Source organism: Nelumbo lutea, chromosome 1 (genome assembly GCF_056320005.1).
Source record: "Nelumbo lutea isolate HS-2025 chromosome 1, American lotus-T2T, whole genome shotgun sequence".
Classification (NCBI taxonomy): Eukaryota; Viridiplantae; Streptophyta; class Magnoliopsida; order Proteales; family Nelumbonaceae; genus Nelumbo; species Nelumbo lutea.
The window spans coordinates 210,569,157-210,589,883 of NC_142684.1; the positions used below are offsets into that span (position 1 = coordinate 210,569,157).

The 20,727-nt window shown below is 40.3% G+C and overlaps 1 protein-coding gene across 2 annotated transcripts in view; it reads left to right on the forward strand.

The window, feature by feature from the left end:
• LOC148880780 (AP-2 complex subunit mu) overlaps positions 1-20,727 on the forward strand; it is a 59,346-nt gene that overhangs the window by 37,995 nt on the left and 624 nt on the right. For both annotated transcript variants that reach the window (XM_088962806.1, XM_088962807.1), the window contains exons 8-11: positions 5,802-5,918; positions 6,544-6,634; positions 6,707-6,849; positions 8,383-8,497. In XM_088962806.1, coding sequence (XP_088818932.1) covers positions 5,802-5,918; positions 6,544-6,634; positions 6,707-6,849; positions 8,383-8,497 — 466 coding nt within the window. The remainder of the gene's footprint in view (positions 1-5,801; positions 5,919-6,543; positions 6,635-6,706; positions 6,850-8,382; positions 8,498-20,727) is intronic.

Here is a 20,727-nt window from a genome sequence, read left to right on the forward strand (position 1 = left end):
CTTTCTTTTAGCCACCCTATTTTGTTGTGGGGTGTAAGTACATGAGGTCTGATGTATAATGCCATGTTGGTCCAAGTATTCTTGAAATGATGAAGAGAATTATTCATGGCCATTATCAGAACGAAAAATTTTAATGTAAACACCAAATTGGTTGCAAATCTCAGCATAAAATTTTTGGAAGATGGTAAACAATTCACTCTTTTCTTTCATTAAATAGAGCCACGTCATCCTTGAATAATCATCAACAAAAATGACAAAATATCTATATCCATTGTATGGAATCACTTTATAAGGACTCCAAACATTTGAATGAACCAAAGAAAAATGACTCGTCACACGGTTATCAACCCTAGGACTAAAGGGAACACGCTGATGTTTTCCCAACTAACACGACTCACAATCTAAAACTGAAAGTTGACTCAACGAAGGAACTAAAGACTTCAAAACTTTCAGTGAAGGATGACCAAATCAACAGTGCCACTAGAGAGGAGAGAGAGATAATTGGAGAGCTGTTGATGTTCTTCCTCCACCGTCAAGATAATACAATCCACTAGCTTTATGCCCTCCACCAATCTTCATCCCCGTCTTGAGATCTTGAAAAACACACAAAGAAGGGTAAAAAGTAATAGAGCAATTGAGTGCCTTGGTCAATTTACTAACAGACATAAGGTTAAACGGAAATTTAGGGACATACAAAACTGAGGATAAAGACAAGGGGGTCATGTTAACATTGTCTTGAAAACACACTTGGAGTTCTAGTCATGTGATCAGAAGCTCCAGAGTCAATATTCCAAGTATTGGGTGTGGATGCCAAACAAGCCATACTTGAGTGTGCGAGAGTAGCCGTGTTCTGTTGAGATGTGGATTGGACAAACCTCTCATACTCATCATGGGGAACACTCACCATCTCCTTCCCGGGAACATCTGTGGATGTAGGAGGCACCTGATCAGCTGAACGACTCTTCTGTCTGAAACTGGTGTGACTAGTCGTGGTATGATTGGCCCAAGTTGAGGGTGGATCATGCAAGTCATAGCAATAATTAATGGTATGTCCATCCATACCACAATGAGTACACCTTATCGGGCCGGAACCACGTCCTCTGCCACGGGCTCCCCCTGAATCTCTACCTCCAGTACGACCACCGCCACGGTTATATGTAGGTCCACCACCACCACTCTGGCCATATACCGGACCACTGCTACCACTACGACCAGACTGAACTCCCCGAGCTCCACCTCTAACACCACAGCCCCTCGATACTGCAAAGACTGATCTATTAGAAACATTAGAGTTCTCAGTAAATCCAATGGAAATCCTCCAAAGTCGAGCAAACACCTCTTCTAAAGGAAGAGCTAACCCTCCTAGTATCTGAGCCCGCACTGGTTCATACCCAGATTTCAGCCCCACCAAAAATCGAGTGAGGGGGTGATAAACATTCAGCTCATTACAAATGTTTCTCATACTAGCATAGTACTCCTCAAGACTCCGATTGCCCTCTTGCAGATTAAAGTTTTCCTGATACAACTGATATACTCTAGTTGTATTATATTGACCAGAATACAACTTCTTAGCATGGTCCCACACATCTTTGGCAGCGTCAAGAAACATGAAATTTACACTAATCTTGGATTCCATACTGTTCCATAACCACGTGATAATCTATGCATCCTCTTGTTCCCAGTCATCATACTCATGAGAATTAGTGGAGGGTTTTTCCTCCCTTGTGTGTTTCATCTTCTTCTTTGCTTTCAGAAAAACTTCTACAAATTTAGCCCAAGGTACATAATTCTCTCCATTTAGTTTAATGGAAGTCATTTGAACATTCAGGTAGTCAGTAGGTATCATCACATTAGATTTGCTATCACTGCTATCTCCCATTACTGAATTCTGTTATTACTGAATTCGGCACACTGCACACTAGACCACACCACACACTGATGACACTGGTTTCAGCACTTGTTATTGCTGAAGATTGCACTCTTTACACCACAAACCCTACCCCACGACTACCTGAAATCTCACCACTATATGAGGACCACTCCCCCTTCGAATCACACTAAAAACAAGATAAACCCTAACACAATACAGTTTGAAGTCCCACCATACGATCTGAAACATACTTCTTATTTGATTCATAACAAAAATATGCATAGAAATCTCTTACCTTATCACCCAAAAATCAAACCACACAAAAAAATCAGACCACACAAGACACCCACTGCACCACACGAATCAGCCCTCTTCTCTTCATCAATTAGGGGAGGGTTTCTTGGAAACCACAGCAACCTCAACACAAGTATAAAGACAGAAATACCCCTACATACTTGACAATAACAAAATGAAAAAGTTTAAGTGGCTTACTAGGAATATGAATCTCAGGCTACAGTGGGTGAGGAGATATGCAAAGGGAACGGCTTATGCTTAGGCTAAGCGAGGGGTGAATAGGGATATTTTGTTTTGGGCTCCATTGTATTTTTCTTTGCTCTTTGCTTTTTATAGAGAGGTAGCATCTCGTGCCTCTCTAAGGGATGCTTGTAAAGTTTTATCTTAAAGTCTAATAAAAGCTCATCTTATTTATCAAAAAAAAAAAAGATATACAATTTACCCCAATACAAGTGAGTTCTTTGTACCCCTTGCTTAGCTAGACCATCTGCTAGGCTGTTGGCAGTTCTCCTCACCCATTTAACTCGGATTGTCATGTCCTTTGAGAGCCATTTAAATCACCTGAATTCATTCCTCAGATGCCATGTCACCCCCTCCCCCTTCATCCAATTCACAACAGTTCTCAAGTCACCCTCGATGATCAGCTATCAATACCCAAATTAACCTTCTCAACCCCATATACTGCAGCCAGTAGCTCTGATCTTGCCACATCATCTTGTTCAGCAGGTCCTGAGTATAAAGCTATGATGTTTCCTTCCTCATCCTTAATGACCCCCTATGCCTGATGGGCCTGGATTGCCCACACAACTCCCATCAAAATTCAATTTCTTCCAACCACATATTGGGGGTGACCACTTCTCAACAGATTTCTGTCTTGTAGATGATGAGGCAGCAATAACACCCCAGGCCCTAAAACAGTCAACCTTAAATGCTGAAAAAAAGTTTTGACTTTTGTGCCCAGTGTGCCACTCTTCGGGTTATGATTTCTACCAAGGCTTCTTTGTTCTTTCTCTTTCTTCAAAAATTCTTGAGTTCCTTTCCCCCCAAACTGTCCAAAGCACTTCTACTTTAGTACATCTCCCCTAAATCCTACATCTCACCATTTAACTTCTTCAGCATATTCTTCCTTTAGCCAGTATTATGACATGAAATTTATGAGTCAGGAATTCATCAGAAAAAAAATCTGAGCCAGGTTTTTCTAATTTCATAAATCAGGATTTAAATCACCATGGTATTTTCATCAAGGCTACTTGTTAGCTTTCTGTGGCTGACGTGTTTTGCTTTTGTTGATGTGTATTATACATTTATGCACACCCTTCTCCAGGTGGACGGGTGCGTGTGATGTTACAAATGAAATATGATATCTGGAATTTCTAGCACTTTGCTAGGGTTTGACTTATCTTCTTTTCTATAGTAACAGTACCAGTGTGATCTTTCCTGCGTAGGTAAAGTGTATACATCCAAAGAATCGATGACTTTGCAATCTCCTTGAGATGCTTAAGGGCTGGTATATGTTGGTCCTTGTGGGAAGAACGAAACTCAAGAATCTTCTCAGAAAGGGAGAGGAGCATTGAAAATGTAATAGAACTGATCCACTTAAGGGTGGCACAATGGTTAAAATCCTCAGATTTATTCACTGATTTCACTCTGGATGACTTGCTGACAAAGTGGGAAGAGATTGCTAGCTCTGCCCAGGTTAGAACTGGGTAAAGTCCTTGGATCCCTCCCCCTACTGGTTATATAAAGCTGAACTTTGATGGCAGTAGTAGAGGGAACCCAGGGCAATTTGGCATTGGGGGAGTATTCAGGGATGAGAATGGGATTGTATTAGCCATGGTCTCAGGCCCAATTGGTGCAGGTGATTCCCTCGGGGCTGAGATTCTTGCAGCATTGGAAGGAGTCCAAAGGGCAAAAGATTTGAATATAAGGAGGCTTGTAGTTGAAGGTGATTTGGAGGTGGTGGTAGTAGGGTGGCTGAAAGAAGATAAGACTGGGTTGTGGTGCTACATCATTGAAAAGAAAAATTTCAAGTGGCTGGCTAAGGATATGGAAGTAAAAGTGCAGTTGGGTGAAGAGATCTGCTAACTCATTTGCTGATGGGTTAGTCAAGCAAGGGGTGATTCGTGAATCTCTGTTTTGGGTTCTTTTGTAATTCTGTTTTTTTCTTTTTTGGGGGGCTCTAGCCTCTGCTTGGGGATTTAAGATAGTTTACCACCCCCCCTTGTAATTATTCTTTATATCTGTTTAATTAAAGTCTTTGTTATTGATTAAAATGGACCCTGTTGATCTTTGTCCCTCACGACTTGGTGTTGTAATCCTTGATCTGAGAGGATGTTAAGAAAGCAATATGTAAGAAGGCTTTCGTCTTTTTTATTTTGATAGGAAACATCAACTTTTATTAAGCTTGAGAATTATAGAATTACAACTGTCACCTTCCAAAATAAGGTGACCCCTCGTAACATAATCAATTTACAAGCATGCCCAAAATAAAGTCTCCCTGTTAACCCCTTGCTTTGCTAAAACATCAGCCAACCCGTTGCTGACCTCCTAACCCAATTAAAATGTGCTCCAAGGATGACATCTGATAAAATTGGAATGATACAGAAGGTTTTCTTCTCAAATATCAAGGATGACATGCACAAAACGAGAAATGGTCCAAAAGAAGATTTTCTTCTCAAATAGGGCTTCTTTAATTGTATCCTTGATGTTATAGTTTCTTATGAAAATTTCCACTACCAGTAATTCAATTATTTGATTTTATACTGAAATAACGGTTTGACAATACATTTTTTCCATTTGCTTTCATGCCTAGGGTCAACTTAGTTTAAAAACCACATTTAACAATTGTTAAATTCTCTTAACTGTTCAAACACCATCTATCAACATGTCAGATTGACTTTGTACTTGCAACTCTATCACGTTTTTTTCATTCTCCTTCTCTCTCATGCACACTTGATAAGTACAGCAGCATCTCTTTCTGGTACAGTGCATAAGCCAAATAATATTTAATACAGGAACAAGAAGATAAAGAAAAATGAGAAATGAAGGTCAGTAAAGGAATGGTATCTGTAGAGTGGGGTTACAAAGTAGCCCCAAATGTTAGGTTATTACACAAATCTTTAAAAAGCATGACTATCTCTAATTAAATCAGTAATAAACTACCAATCTAGATCTTTAACCCCATGTTAACTGTGTGGTCCCAAGCTATTTCTATGACTAGAGTGACTTTTAAATAACTAGAGCTGAGAAAGACAAAAGACAGAAGTCTTCAAAGCCAAAATATGCCTATACATATAACTTTTTTAGGGGCTTTTAATGTGCAAAGCAGGTCTATAAGGGACTGCTAACATGCACCTTCTACTTCTGTATCTATACATGTGTGTTTCTTCAAAATATTTTTTTGATAGCTAACATTAAATATTTTATCAATAGAGATAAAAAATGCTATTTACAATGGTATGAGTTATCTATAATTAGGTTAGCCTTGCTATCTAACCCCATTTTATTGCTCCTTGCCCATAAAATGACTTAATTCTTTCTTAATTTGTTCTCTGCGGTTCTGGCTTAAAATTGTTTATTCCTAGCATATGTTTAATTTTTTGGTAGCTGAATACTTGAAATCTCTGTTGTCTTACAGTGGCAAAACTATTGAGCTTGATGATGTTACTTTCCACCAATGTGTAAACCTGACAAGGTTCAACTCAGAGAAAACGGTCAGCTTTGTTCCGCCTGATGGTGAATTTGAACTGATGAAGTAAGTTAACTGTTTTCTTTTCTTTATTTATTTTTTCCTTAGAAGGAACTTAAATCTTCTTTAGCTTTGATTCATTTAGCATGGTTTTTGTGTGCTACAGTCAGGCAATAGCAGAAACCTTTTTTCTTTTTTTTTTTTTTTTGTTGCTACCTGGGTAACATGTGGACTGTGTATCTAAATGGATTTGGGTTCAATCTATGGATGGGCTTTCTATTGCCAGTCTGTGATCTAAACCATGATGTTTTGTAAATTTCATCTGTTTCTAAATACTTCTATATTATCACTTTTGGACATTGCATTTTTTAAGTGCCTGCAAATCCTTTTGGTCCCATTTGTTTTAAATTTTAATAAAATTCATTTTGAAAAAAAAGTTATATTCATGTCCAACTGAACCCCACTTTTTGTGGTCTTGTACATACAGTTTTCATGTCTTCATATGTATTTCTCCATAGTCTTGTTCCATGAGATCATTTGGCATGTGCCACCATATCCAATCTTCTTCTTCTTCTTCTTTTTTTTTTTATACAATTTCTTTTGCATTGTGTAATGGTTTGTACTTACTGATGTGTGGGTTAACATGAGCTTCCAACATTTCCTATTTAATGATAGTATTTGGTTTGTTTAGATATCGTATTACTGAGGGTGTAAATCTTCCATTTCGGGTATTGCCAACAATCAAGGAATTGGGTAGGACACGCATGGAAGTAAATGTGAAGGTTTGTAGTTACATTTCAAAAGATGAATATATCATGTTGTGATTTTGGACTTATTTTACTGTTAACCTTCAGGTGAAGAGTGTGTTTGGTGCAAAAATGTTTGCCCTTGGAGTTGTGATCAAGATTCCAGTGCCAAAGCAAACTGCAAAGACGAGTTTTCAAGTGACATCTGGTCGAGCTAAGTACAATGCTTCTATTGATTGCTTGGTTTGGAAGTGAGTATATGATATGCTTAGGACTCAATCTTTGCTTGTATTAGACATATTTGATGCTTCTATGCATACATAAATTATTTTATTTTAATCCTCTTCGATATAAGCATTTAAGTTTTCATGCAACTCATCTCTTTCTAGGCATTTAGATAAATTACTGAAGAAGAAAGAAACAAGTAGAAGATACAAGAAGAAAGCCAGACTTCCAAACCAGAAATGCCAGACCAACAAAACATGAACTACAACACAGCCAGAGACCAAAATTACACTACAGGCACCCACTGCAACTAGTCCAGGACCAGGATAGTCAATCCCCCATATAACTCACTCCTTAAATTACATATGGGACCTCCTGAAAATCTACACCAGTAAAATATCCTTATGCCATCTGAATGCACCATTTATACCTGATAGTTCCACTTTCCCTAGAGAGCAGCCATCATAGTTCAGATTGATCACTTTATGAGCAAGATGGGACCAAGATGAGGTTGGGAAACAATGGATTTGATAGTCAAAGATGGGGAAGTATCCTCTAATGCTTTCATCTGTAGAGAAACCTCTAAAATTCAATCTTGTGCAGTCCATTTTATTAGTGCTACTGATTTTCCCCAAGGCTGTTTGGTAAGAGTGCAAACGATGAATCAAAGCGAATTTGCACTGTGGTTCAGTTTTGCAGGCATTTGGTAAGAATACATTTTTGTACTGAAAATGACAGTAAATTAATTTTTCTGATATGTTTTCATTCAAAGTGGAAGAAAATTTTTGCACACAAAGTTGGTAATAAAAAAGGTAGATTCTAGTCTTGGAATTCGTGTTTGTACCAATCACAACCAAATGCGCTTGGTAAGAACTAAGAACACAAAATTTATCAAGGCAAAATCAACCCAAGTTTTCATTTTCATGAATGTATATTTGCATTTGCTCTCTTACCAAACACAGCCTAAGATGCAGCTTCAACCTGAGTAACCTGTTATTTTCCTCATTTGAATTCCCTAAAATATTAAAGTAAATAAAAGCTCCTCAATAAAACATATTCTTCTTTTGATCAAGATTTTCTTTTTGTAAGGAATATATAGGTTTGTTGTTGGCTTTGTGCTGCTTGTAATTGGGTCTGTTCAGTCTTCCCTTGTACAGGGGATATCATTATATCTTGTTTTGCTATTAATGAAGTACTTTACCCTATAGTTCAAGAAAAAAAAATCTTACACAAATGAACCCAAAGCGTGATCTCTTATCAACTCCACCAGCTTTGCAAGGAATACTGAAGAATGATGAGGTTGAGGAGCTGTTGTTAAGACGTATCTTTTTATCAAATTTGTTATAAATTATTTTACTGCTAGTAGTATAGATTTTTTTTTTCAACACAAGTTTGTTGGGAACTTCACATCTTGGAAAGGATTGCTTAGTACTAACATGTATTTGCACCTTTACAGTTTTACCTCTGCTCTTGTCATGCAGGCTGTAGCATGTTGCATTTTAGTTAATTGTTCGTTTCCGTATTTATTTTCTCCTTGGAATTTCTTGAATACTTTGTAGGATACGAAAATTCCCTGGACAAACAGAACCAACAATGAGTGCTGAGGTTGAGCTAATTTCCACTATGGCAGAGAAGAAGTCTTGGACCAGGCCTCCAATCCAAATGGAATTCCAGGTGTCAATCTATTATTTGTCTTTTCTCTGTTATGTACCATAAGAATTTATCTTCCACCATCTTATAGTTTGTTACCAGGTATTACACCATCAGATTTTAGAGAAAATTTATAGCTGATCTGTTAATTTCAAATACAATATAAGAATTAGTGAAAGGACAGGTTGCCACCTCTGCATATAGTTGTAAATTACACCTGCACTAATTCTGAAAACAAACCAAAAGAAAGGAGAAGAGAATAAAGGGAAGAAAGTGAAACAAAAGAGCTTAATGATCCTCTCTTCAGTCCCCTAATAGCTTTTACTAATCTGATTGTAATAATTCAGATACAATTGCCCAAGTGCCCTCAATAGGGCAGCTACTTAATAGACAATAAAATGGAAGAAAAACTGCTACAATAAACTAAAACCCGCTAATTGAAACATAACACACTAATAACAGGACCAATAAAATAAAAAGTCTAAGGCCCATTTGGCCCATCATCTCTACCTTTTCTACTTCGAATCTATACTTTCATCTTTATTGAAACCTACGAAATTACTTTTAGAAAAAAAGTGATCTTATTTTGTAATCTTCTCTTTTATTTTAACAAAAAACAATAACTTTTTTTGATCAGCAACACAATCAGAAAAGATTTTTTTTTGGTATCTTTTGAAGGGCTACACAACGGGGGGGGGGGGGTAGCGCATCCCCCAACGTAGGTGCAGGCGGGATTCAATCCCAATACTCCACTATGACCGGCAGGAGACCTTACCAACCAGGATACGATTACAATGAGAAAGTTCTGATTAAATTTGGGTTTGGGGTTAGATGGTGTAAGTGGACCATGGGCTGTGTCCGGAGTTGTCATTATTCAGTGCTAGTGAATGGGACAGTGGTAGACTTCTTTTCATCCAGTAGGGGTATAAGACAAGGAGACCCCCTGTCTCCATTCTTGTTCATTCTAATTGCGGAGGTTTTGGGGAAATTGATTCACAGAGCATATTCTAGGGGGCTCATTAGAGGCTGGAGAGTTGGGAGGGTGGAAACCCCCCTCACTCACCTACAGTTTGCTGATGACACGATTCTGTTTTGTGAAGGCGGTAATGTGAGCTTTATCAGAAACTTGAAGTTGGTGATACAACTGTTTGAGCAAATGTCTAACTTGAAGATTAACCTTGGGAAAAGCTGTGTAGTGGGGGTGAATTTGGAGGAGGGAGAGATCAGGGAGAGTGTTGAAGTGCTGGGGTGTGAAGTTTCGGGGTGGCCTTTGAATTACTTAGGGTTGCCATTAGGTGATAATCCCATGAGAGAGAGCTTTTGGAACCCGGTGGTGAAAGGTTTGAAAAAAGACTGGTATCCTAGAAAAAGAACTACCTCTCTCTCAGTGGGAGAATTACACTAATTAGGGCCACACTTGCTAACTTACCCATATTTTTCCTGTCAGTGTTTAAAATCCCAATGAAGGTTGCTAACAGATTAGAGAAGCTAATGAGAGATTTCCTGTGGGAGCCGGGAGAGGAGAAGAGGGATCATAGAGTTAGCTGGGAGATAGTATGTAGGAGTAAGTCTTGTGGTGGCTTGGGGCTTGGGAGTATTAGGAGAAGGAATATGACTCTGTTGGGGAAGTGGTTGTGGAGGTTCTCTATGGAGAAGGAGAAGCTATGGGCTAGAATAGTGGCAAGTATACATAGGGAACCTCCATAGGGAAGTGGTTGCGGTGTTGAGAATTGACGATGAAAAAATCAGGGGATTTACATCTTTTGAATGTGAAGAAGGTTTGATTCAGATTCAAAGCTGGAAACCATTGTGTATTCCTGCTCAAATCGATAGGTCTTCCCTTCCATCTCTGGAGTGAAGCAAATTTGGGAAATATTGTGAAACTGCTGGGCAGAGAAATGGAGGAAGTCCATCTGCAATATTTTCGTGTCGCTGTGGTTAGGATGGTCGAGGTGAGACCAAAATTGCTCCCAAGAACAATAGAGGTTCTTGTTGAAGGTAAATGGTTTAAAGTATGGTTGGTTTTTTGGGTTGGGGATTCTCCTCTGAAGGACCAGTTTCCTTCCTTGTATGCTCTATTAGACTTGAAAAATGAACCCATATCTTCTTTCTTGGTCCCTTTAGCCTCCACTTCTGGCTTTGGATGGAACCTTGGCCTGCGTAGGGCAATTAGGGGTACTGACACGGATAGCTTGGTAACTTTGCTAGCCTCCCTTGAGATTGTCTTCCTAAACCTTGCTAAGGAAGACACAAGATTTTGGACCCTTTCTAGCTTTGGTACCTTTTCTTGTGCTTTTTTCTTTGAAACCTTAACTCAGCCTCCTATCCCCTTTGGGTTGTCCTTTCCAGTTAAGGAAATTTGGAGTAGGCCTATTCCTCCTCGGGTTGGTTTTTTTTGTTGGGAAATTTTTTTGGAAGGAATCAACACTTTAGACTTACTTTAGAGAAAGAGACCCAACTATTGTCTACTTCCTAATACATGTGCTCTTTGTAAAGCTGATGGGGAATCTGGCTACCACCTCATGGTCTCTCGTAAGGCTGCTAAAATTGTTTGGGAGTGGGTTTTCTCCCGTTTTGGGTGTTCTTAGTATCCTCCGGTGACTGTCCAAGGTTTGTTTTCTCCTTTTTTTAGTTGGCCTAGGAAGCGAGGAAAGACTATGTGGAGGTGTATGGCGCAGCGATATGCTGATCATTGTGGGAAGAAAAAACTCACGCATTTTTTCTGACAAGGAAAGAACATTGGAAGAATTGTTAGATCGAATCCTTTTAAAGGCTGTCCACTGGCTAAAATCTATGGAGTTGTTTTCAGATTTTCCTGTGGATGACTTGCTAAGAAACTAGAAAGAGATTGCTTCCATTGCTCGATGCAAGAGGATTCTTTGTCCGTTTTGGTCCCCTTCCCCCTCGGGCTTTATAAAGCTGAATTTTGATGGCAACAGTGTAAGGAATCCAGGGCCCTTTGGGATTGGAGGAGTCTTCAGGAATGAGGAAGGGATTGTTATTGCTTTATTCTCTAGCCCTATTGGAGAAGGTGACTCTCTTAGGGCTGAGATCCTTGCAACGCTTGAAGGAATTTGAAGAGCAAAGGAATTAAATATTAGCTGTTTGATCCTGGAAGGTGATTCGAAGGTGGTGGTTAGTTGGTTGAAGACAGAGGACAGTGGTTTGTGGAACTTTAACAATGAAAAAAAATAGTTCTTATGGCTGGGTAGGGACGTTGAGATTCAGTACAGCTGGGTGAAGAGGAGTGCCAACTCATTTGCGGATGGGTTGGCCAAGGAGTGAATAGAGGGTCTATTTTTTGGGCTAGTTTTTAATCTTTCTTCTTTGCATTCCCTTTGTTTTCTGTTTTTGGGGAGCTAAGTTATTTTATCTCCCCTTTTGTATCCATATTCCCTCTTTTTTTTTTTTTTAATTTAATGAAGATGGTGTTATTGATAAAAAAAAAGTATGGTTGGTTTTAGAGGTGGAGGTAGAGCTATGGGGACGAAGACCCAAGGTAGAAGACGATGCTGACGTGGAGGGTTGGACTACTAGGGGCCTAAAGCTGGAGGGTAAGACTGAACATAGGGGGCAGCTTAGAAAGGAAGCTGAAAAGTTGGTGGAAGAAAACCAAAAGCCACAAAATCTATTAAAAGAAATAAATTCAAATTTTTTTGAATTAGCCGGTAATTCGAAGGGACAAGACACCTTCGCTGACGTGGTTAAGGAAGGGAGATTTTTGTAGGTCGGGTCATCTGAACCGGTGGGTGGACCGATCAGCTCAACTAGAAGGGGGAATCCCTACCCACATGATTGTTTAAGTGAGCACGTGGGTCGGGGGAGACGGTTGGGGACTATAGACGATAGATGTCGTCTATCTTCTTCGAAAATTTTGGACGGGGGCATTGTAGGTGATCTCAGGCAGTCAGAGCAAAGCTCAAGTACTCTCTGGTGGGTGCCTCGTGCAGTTCCTGAAACACCTAGGGAGGGACGAACATCACAAGATAGACCAAACCCCAGGTACGATTGAGCTCATCTCGAGGAAAAGGATGGTTTTGACGAGGGCTGGGTGGACTACGAAATGGAGGAAGAAGGCGTGGAAGAAGTTTCGGATAGCCAATCCAATTTAGGCAGTGTTTTGGGTGAGAAGTTTTCAGAGGAAGAAGTTGCTGCAACTTTTGATCTAGATACATTGTTCTCACAAAGACCAGGTGTGGTAACGTCTCACTGTGCTGAGGAAGAGTCGTAGATTGTTGTCGCTGAACACATTTCGAACTCTAGGGGTGGAAACTCTAACTCACACTCAGAAGCTACATCTCAAAATCTCCTTGCCAAACAGGTTTTTTGTAAGGGATCCCTCAAGACTTCTCAAAAGCAATATGAGGACAGTGGGGAGGCATAAACAGGTGGGTAAGAGTTGTGATCTTTGTTTAACAAAGGTGACGGAAAGGCTAACTAATCAGAACCGGGTCTTGGAACCAGGTGGAACCCACATTCCTTATCGGGGCTAGACAGTTTTTGTATCCAACTCTAGCACTCCCAATCTTCCCCACCACAACCCAAGTAACCGTGTCCTTTCGTTTTGTGATACTAACTGTTGCTTTTTGACTTTCGTGCCAAATACATATCCCAACCCAGAGGCTGCAGCCCTTGAAGGAGGGGATGGGGTGAGAGAAAATAGAAACGACAGGGAGGGTCAGGAGAGAGAAGTAGGGAATGAAGGAGAAACAGAAAAAAAGAAAAGAATCCTAGAAATCCTAGAGTGACTGTTAAATGAATTAGTGGTGGAAAACGGTCAGGAAGGGTCAAGGGGAGTTAGAGTAGAGGGTTCTGAGGAGGAAGAAGATAGAAGGAGGGAGACAACAACATGGGAGGGAAGTAGAAATTCAAGTGTAAGAGATGTAATTAGTGAGGATTTTGTGGCGGGTTTTGTACAAAAACTGGGGTGCAAATTGAAAGATCTAAATGCTCTCAAAGTATTTTTGAAAACAAAGAAAGAAGAAGCAAAATCTAAAAGGAGAGGAGTGAGTGAGGCTGAAAGGCTGTTAAAGGAGGTGGGAGGAGATAAAAATTTGAGGGTTGAAGGGGAAAGAAGGAAGAGGAATAACTGAGGGCAGGAGGGTCTAAGGGGAAAGAAGATAGTTAGATGAGGATCTTAAGCTAGAATGTCAGAGGTTTGGGAAGTGCTAGGAAGAGAGCAGTAATAAAAGAAGCCATCAAGAAAACAGACCCAGATGTGGTACTTTTGTAGGAGACCAAGAGAGCAGATTTTGACATTAGGTGGGCAAGGAGTGTTTGGAGAGGCAGGGGGATTAGCTGGGCGGCTCTGCCTTCTTGGGGGTCTATGGGGGGTGTTGTCACAATGTGGAAGAATGAAGTACTCATAGGTCAGGAAGAGTTAATATGCCAATTTTCAATTTCCTTAAAGTTTAAACAAGTGGAGGATGGGTTTGAATGGGTGCTTACCAATGTATATGGTCCAAATGATTATAGAGAGAGAAGGAAGTCGTGGGAAGAACTGGCCGATATAAGGGGACTATGGAAAGGGCCTTGGTGTCTTGGAGGTGACTTTAATGTTATAAGATTCTCGGAAGAGACAAATAGTCCGAGGCAGAGATCAACCTTGAGTATGAGGAAATTCAATTAATTTGTGGATGTTTACGAGCTTAAAGGGATCCCACTATCACACAATTGTTTTACTTGGTCCAATCTCCAAGTGAACCCGATTTGCTCTTGTAGGGATAGGAAACCATCATATGGACGCCCAAGATTGCGGAATAAAGGGGGGGCGAATTTCAAAAATTTTTCTTTCCATCAACTGGGAATCAAATTCCCTATTTAGAAAATCATATTTTCAAGGATCATTCTTGAACCATAAACTGAACCAGATCTGAACCAAAAGGAGGAGAGAGAGATAATACCTGATACAGAGAAATAATATCTCTCAACGGAGGTGTTCACGCCCAAGGTAGAAACCAAAATCTGCTCCCACTGAAGATGGCGCAGTGCAGGGTGGAGCAGAATCAGCAGTGTCCTTCCTAAGAACTTGATTCTTCCCAAGAATCACTTGGGCGACTAGTGAATACAACTCCTACCAATCTTTTCTCCAAAAGATTGGAATCAAGATCTGATCTTGATTTCTCCCAAGCAATGGAGATCAAACTGCTATAGGCGGCGGCTGCAGGAAGGAGGTGGCTAGAGAGAATTTGCAGGGTGCAGAATTCTCTCCTCTGTGATCTCAGCTCTGAAGACAAGACTGTTGTTGGTGATTGTCTGTCTAAAGGCTGTCGCCCCCTCTTCCTTTTATAGACTTAAAGGGATCAGCTCCTAATCCCATTAGGAGTTGCTAACCCAAATCATATCTGGATTAGAAGTCCCTTTAAGATAAGGGATAAACCTTATCTTATCTGCAGATTAGATCAGCCAGTTCCTAATCTAATTAGGAAGTTTCCAAACCTAAATCTCATTTAGATCTTGGACTCTCTGAGTGGATAGGGTGTGGGCCCAATCCTATCAGCTAATCTTATCTCAGAATTCGCCCCTTAAAGACTAATCAAATTAGCCCAGTTCGAAATGGGCTTAAGGCCCATTTAGGGTTATGTATTCATTAAACCTTCCAAACTGCTACCCAGTTGGGCTTCCTTGTATGGCGTGGGACCCAAACATTGATCTACACATCAGCCACATGGGTTCAGCCCAGCCTTTGTTACAAGGCCTGGCCGAATACACTGTTATGGACAGTGCACCCCCTGAAACCCATCAGATGGGCTCTATGGGCCCAACACTTACCCTAAGTGGTCCCTGGGCCAAGCCACCTTGTAACACCCAGGGACTGTGGGCAAATGCAAGATTAGCCCATCAAGTATTATCCTCAATGGCCTTACACTTAACCTCTCAGCCCATAATGTTCATACACTGCCCGACAAGAGAGGACCTCTCCCTCGGCTGCAAGGAACAACGTTGCACTCTCTCAAGTATGGATCCCGGGAATTAAAACCTTTTGCAAACATTTCAAAACCATAATATATATATATATATATATATATATATATATATTTACTTTTTATATCTCATATAAAATATATTTTGCAAAACAAATCTCAACGATTGTAATCGGCTGCCGGCAGTCTTGGTTTCCATCAGTGAGAGTGCATCCCCGATCGTTACCTTTGTCCGACAAAGGGGCTGATCCTGTCACTATGATCACGCACTCAGATGAATTCTCAGACTGTCCCAACATACCCAAGTTTTGAACCCCGCTAAGGATCTCACTGATTGGTATATCAAAGACAACCCAATCCGACACCTAGTGCAATATCATAATCGAGTCTAGGGGTCAGGTGTAACTTTCTAGTTTTGCCCATCAATCTCCAAGGTCCAGGGCAATACTGGAAATCTGGTCCAGTTCAAAGATTCAATTAATCCCACATTGTATGTGCCTAAGGTTTCACCCCGATAGCTGAGACAAGCCACCCCAACCGACTTGGTGGCACCACAGTGTCAGCCTTGTCAGGATAGGTCTCCCCAGACCGACCCACTGGCTGTGAACATTCTAAACTAACACGAGTCTCATTAAGTGTCCAGTTTAAGGGTATTACACAGAAACATACCAAGGGAATATGAATCAAATATGCACTTTTATTCATTTACAATAAACTCATAAAGTACATCAATTTGATTGAAGCTAAGGGCATACAAAACTGTCTAACATCTCTAAGCTGGATAGATTACTCTTCTCAAATGATTGGGAAGAACATTGGGGAAATCTAAACTCTAGAGCATATCCAAGGGTGACTTCAAACCATTGGCTTATTGTAATCTATAGGGAGGAAGTGAGAAGTTCTGGTCCTGCTCCCTTTAGGTTTGAAAACATGTGGCTAGGACACCTAGGGTTCATAAAGGAAGTCAAAGAGTGGTGGTTAGAAAGCAATCCAACAGTGAAATAGAGTGGAATGAGGTTTCATAAGAAGCTCCAATATCTAAAAGGCAAAATCAAGGAGTAGAATCTGTTAGAGTTTGGGAGATTAGAGTAAAGAAAGTGAATAATGACTGCACAAATTAAGGACCTAGATGGTAAGGAAGAAAGGGGTTGTCTTACAAAAGAAGATAAGGAGATAAGATGGAATTTGCGTAAACAGTTAGAGGATTATCTTCTTCAGGAGGAAATAAGTTGGAGACAAAAATCAAGGTGTAAATGGCTGAAGGGGGGGGGATAGGAATACCAAATTTTTTCATGCGATGGTAAGTGGAAGAAGAAGGAATTTTGTATCACGTCTAGAGATTGAAGGGGTTACAATATCCACCCAAAGAGAAATAGCAGGGGCTTTTGCAAATCACTTTAGGTCTATCTTTAGAAAACCCCTAAACAATAGGGTGTGGATTGAGGGTATGGAATGGCACCAGGCCCGGATGGTTTTACGATGGCTTTTTATCAAGATTGTTGGGAGATATTAAAGGAAGATCTATGGATTGTGTTTGATGAATTCCACTCTAGAGGGGTGATCAACCCAGGGCTGAACTCCACTTTTATTGCACAGGTTCCTAAGAAGAGGAATGCATGTAACCTAAAGGATTTCAGGCCGATCAGCCTAGTCAACAACCTTTATAAGATTATCACCAAGGTACTGTCCATTAGAATAAGGAAAGTGCTCCCAACAATTATAGCAGATAATCAAGGAGCCTTTATGAAGGGGAGACAAATAACAGATCAGATTCAGATAGCAAATGAGAGCTTGGAGGAGTTTAAGAGATCCAAGAAAAAAGGGTTGATTTGTAAACTGGATTTGGAAAAGGCTTATGATTTGTTGGATTGGCCTTTCTTGATGGAGGTGATGACCAATTTTGGTTTTGGGGATAATTGGTGTAGATGGGTCTTGGGTTGTATCAAGAACTGCCATTACTTCATACTGGTAATTGGGACAATGGTCGATTTCTTCCTAGCCTTGAGAGGGATTAGGCAAGGAGACCCCCTTTCTCCCTTCTTATTTACTTTGGTAGCTGAAGTTCTGGGGAGACTAATTTATAGAGCAGATTCTAGGGGCTTAATCAGAGGTTGGAGAGTTGGGAGGGAGCTTGTGCCACTAACACATTTGCAATTTGCAGATGACACCATACTCTTTTGTGAAGCAAGGGACCCTAATAGGTTTAGAAATTTAAAGCTCACCATACGACTTTTTGAGCAAATGTCAAACCTTAAGGTGAATTTTGAGAAGAGTTGTATAGTTGGGGTAAATATAGGCGAGGGGGAGATCTCTGAGGCTGCAGACATCTTAGAATGTGCAATAGCAAACTGGCACCTTAATTACCTTGGTTTGCCATTGGGTGATAACTCTCAAAAAGGTGAGTTATGGGTTCCGGTTGTGGAGAGGTTTGAAAAGAAATTAGCAACTTGGAAGAAAAACTATTTGTCTCTTGGAGGGAGAACCACTCTAATCAGGTCTACTTTAGCTAACCTTCTTGTTTACCTTTTGTCAATCTTCAAGATTTCGACAAAGGTGGCTAGTAGATTAGAAAAACTAATGAGAGACTTTCTTTGGGAGCCGGGGGAGGAGAAGGACCATAGGGTGGGGTGGGAGATGGTTTGTAGGAGTAAGAGGAAGGTTTGGGTATCGGGAATTTAAGGAATAGGAACTTGGCTCTTCTGGGAAAATGGCTTTGGAGGTTCTCATTGGAGAAGGACAAACTTTGGGTGAAGATAGTGAAAAGTATTCATGGGGTTGCAGCAAATGGATGGGACTCTGGGATTCTGGCAAGGAATACAAGAGCATCTCCTTGGAAAGCTATTCAAGCTATTCTACCTTTGTTCTCTCCATGGATCAGGTATGATTTGCACTCAGGCAATCTCATTAATTTTTGGGAACATGTTTGGATTGGGGACTCCTCCCTAAAAGACCAATTCCCAAGCCTTTTTGCCCTTTCCACTTTTAAAAATGAACCGTTGTCTTCATTCATTGTTCCTTCTAATTCTATTTCTGGGGTCGGCTGGAACTTGGGCCTGCGAAGAGATATCAGGGACATAAAGCTTGATGGTATCTCATCACTGTTATCCATTCTTGAAGGGGTGTTCCTCGAGCCAACAAAGGCAGATAGTAGAATTTGGACTCTCACCACCTTTGGTTCTTTCACTTGTGCCTCTTTCTTTAGTGCTCTCACACATTCTTCTTCTACGGGCTTGTCTTTCCCTATTAAAGAGGTGTGGTGTCATCTTATACCTCCTTAGGTTGGGAGTTTCTGTTGGGAAGCCTTTCTGGAAATAGTTAACACAGCAGATTTACTTCAAAGAAAAAGACCCAATAGTTTTTGTCCTCACTAGTGTGTCATCTGTAAAGCTGATGGTGAGTCTGGATATCACTTACTAATTTCCTGTCGGTTCACTAACATCATTTGGGAGTAGTGTACTTCTTTGTTTGGGTGCAGGTGGACCCCCACTTCGAATGTGCAAAGCCTATTCACATGTATGCCGTTTTGGCCAACAAAAAGGGCCAAGTTTATGTAGAGGTGTATGAGGGCTGCAGTCTGTTGGACTATTTGGGAGGAGAGAAATTCATGAATATTTACAGATAAGGAGAGAAGTTTGGAAGCAATGCTGGAGGTCATCCACATTAGGGTTATACACTGGCTGAAAACTTTGGCTCTGTTCGTCAGAATTCTCAGTTGATGAACTGCAAAGAAAGTGGAAGGTGATAGCAGAACTTGTTCTAATGAGGAAGGCCTCAAATGTTTGTTGGATCCCCCCACCCCATGACTTTGTTAAACTGAACTTTGATGGCAGCAGCTTGGGCAATCCAGGGCCATCCAGAATAGGAGTAATAAGAGACGAACAAGGGAAGCTGTTATCTATGTATTCTGGACCAGTTGGGGCGGGGGATTCTTTGAGATCTGAGATTCTTGCAGCTCTTGAAGGGGTACAAAGAATCAAAGATACGCATATTAACAAGTTTATCATAGAAGGAGATTCTGAAGTGGTGGTAAACTGGCTGAAAAAGGATAGTCTTAGACTTTGGAATTACGGTAATAAAAAGAGAAAATTCAAGTGGCTGACTAAGGACATGGAAATCCAATACAAATGGGTAAAAAGAAGTGCGAACTCTTTGGCAGATGGTCTAGCTAGACAAGGGGTGAACAGCATTCTATTTTTTGGGCTGTCTTGTAATTCTTGTTCTTTGGATGCTTAATGGTTGTTCTTGGGAGCTAAGATTGTTTAACCCCCTTGCCCTGTAATTTTCTCATGTTTTTAATATTAATTCAATCCACAGTTATTCATCAAAAAAAAAAAAACATGGATGAACTTATTCTGTAACGTTCTATTTTCTTTGAACGCAGTTTTTTATTGTTGTCCATTTAAGGAATGAGCCTTTTAGTTGGGTTGCTTAGTGTGCTTCCTCGTTTTTTTTTTTTTTCTTTTTTTTTTTCTTTTCAGCAATGCATGAAAATATTCATTCATTAAAAAAAAAAAGAGGGATTACAACAAGTTGTGAGAGACTAGCAACTCATTACATATGTTGTCTTTGAACCCCCTGCTTAGCTAAACCATTTGCTAGGCTATTAGCAGACCTTCTAACCTATTTTATTTAAACATTCATGTTTCTAGACAGCCATTTTACACGCTCGAATTCATTTTTGAGCTGCCAAACCACCCTCATTTTTTATAGCATTCCAACTATCTTTGATCACCTTCAATGATCAAGTTACCAATTCCCATCTCTTTAGCTTTCCCAACTCCAAAAACTGCTGCTAAAAATTCTGCTCTTACCGATTCACCTTGATCAATTGGTCCTAAGAACAAGGAACATATAACACCACCCTTGTCTCTAATCACCCCTCAAATTCTTGAGGGTCCTGGATTGCCCCATTGAAATTCATTTTCATCCAATCCACCCGCTAGAGGTGACCAGAATTCTAGGAGCTTTTCTTCCCTAGAGGAAGAGCTAGCTACTGAGTTTTGAGGGAATGGGATGACACCAAGTATCTTTTACAGTAAAGGAAGGAGAAGAGGAATGTGGTTACAAGGGACTTAAAAGGATTTGCAAGAAAGCAACCCATCACAGATGCTGTTATGGTGGGTGATGCTGTCTCCCGAACTCGAACACAAACCTTCGTAATTAATTATATGCTACCGTCCTCAAACATCATGAAGGATCTGGACCATTGGCATTAGGTTTCAGTTAGCGTATCATAAAAGATAATCACCACCAAAAAAGTAGTAATTTGCTCAAATCACATCTTTCTTTTTAACTGATGTTTTTCCATGATTTTGAATTTATGATAATAGC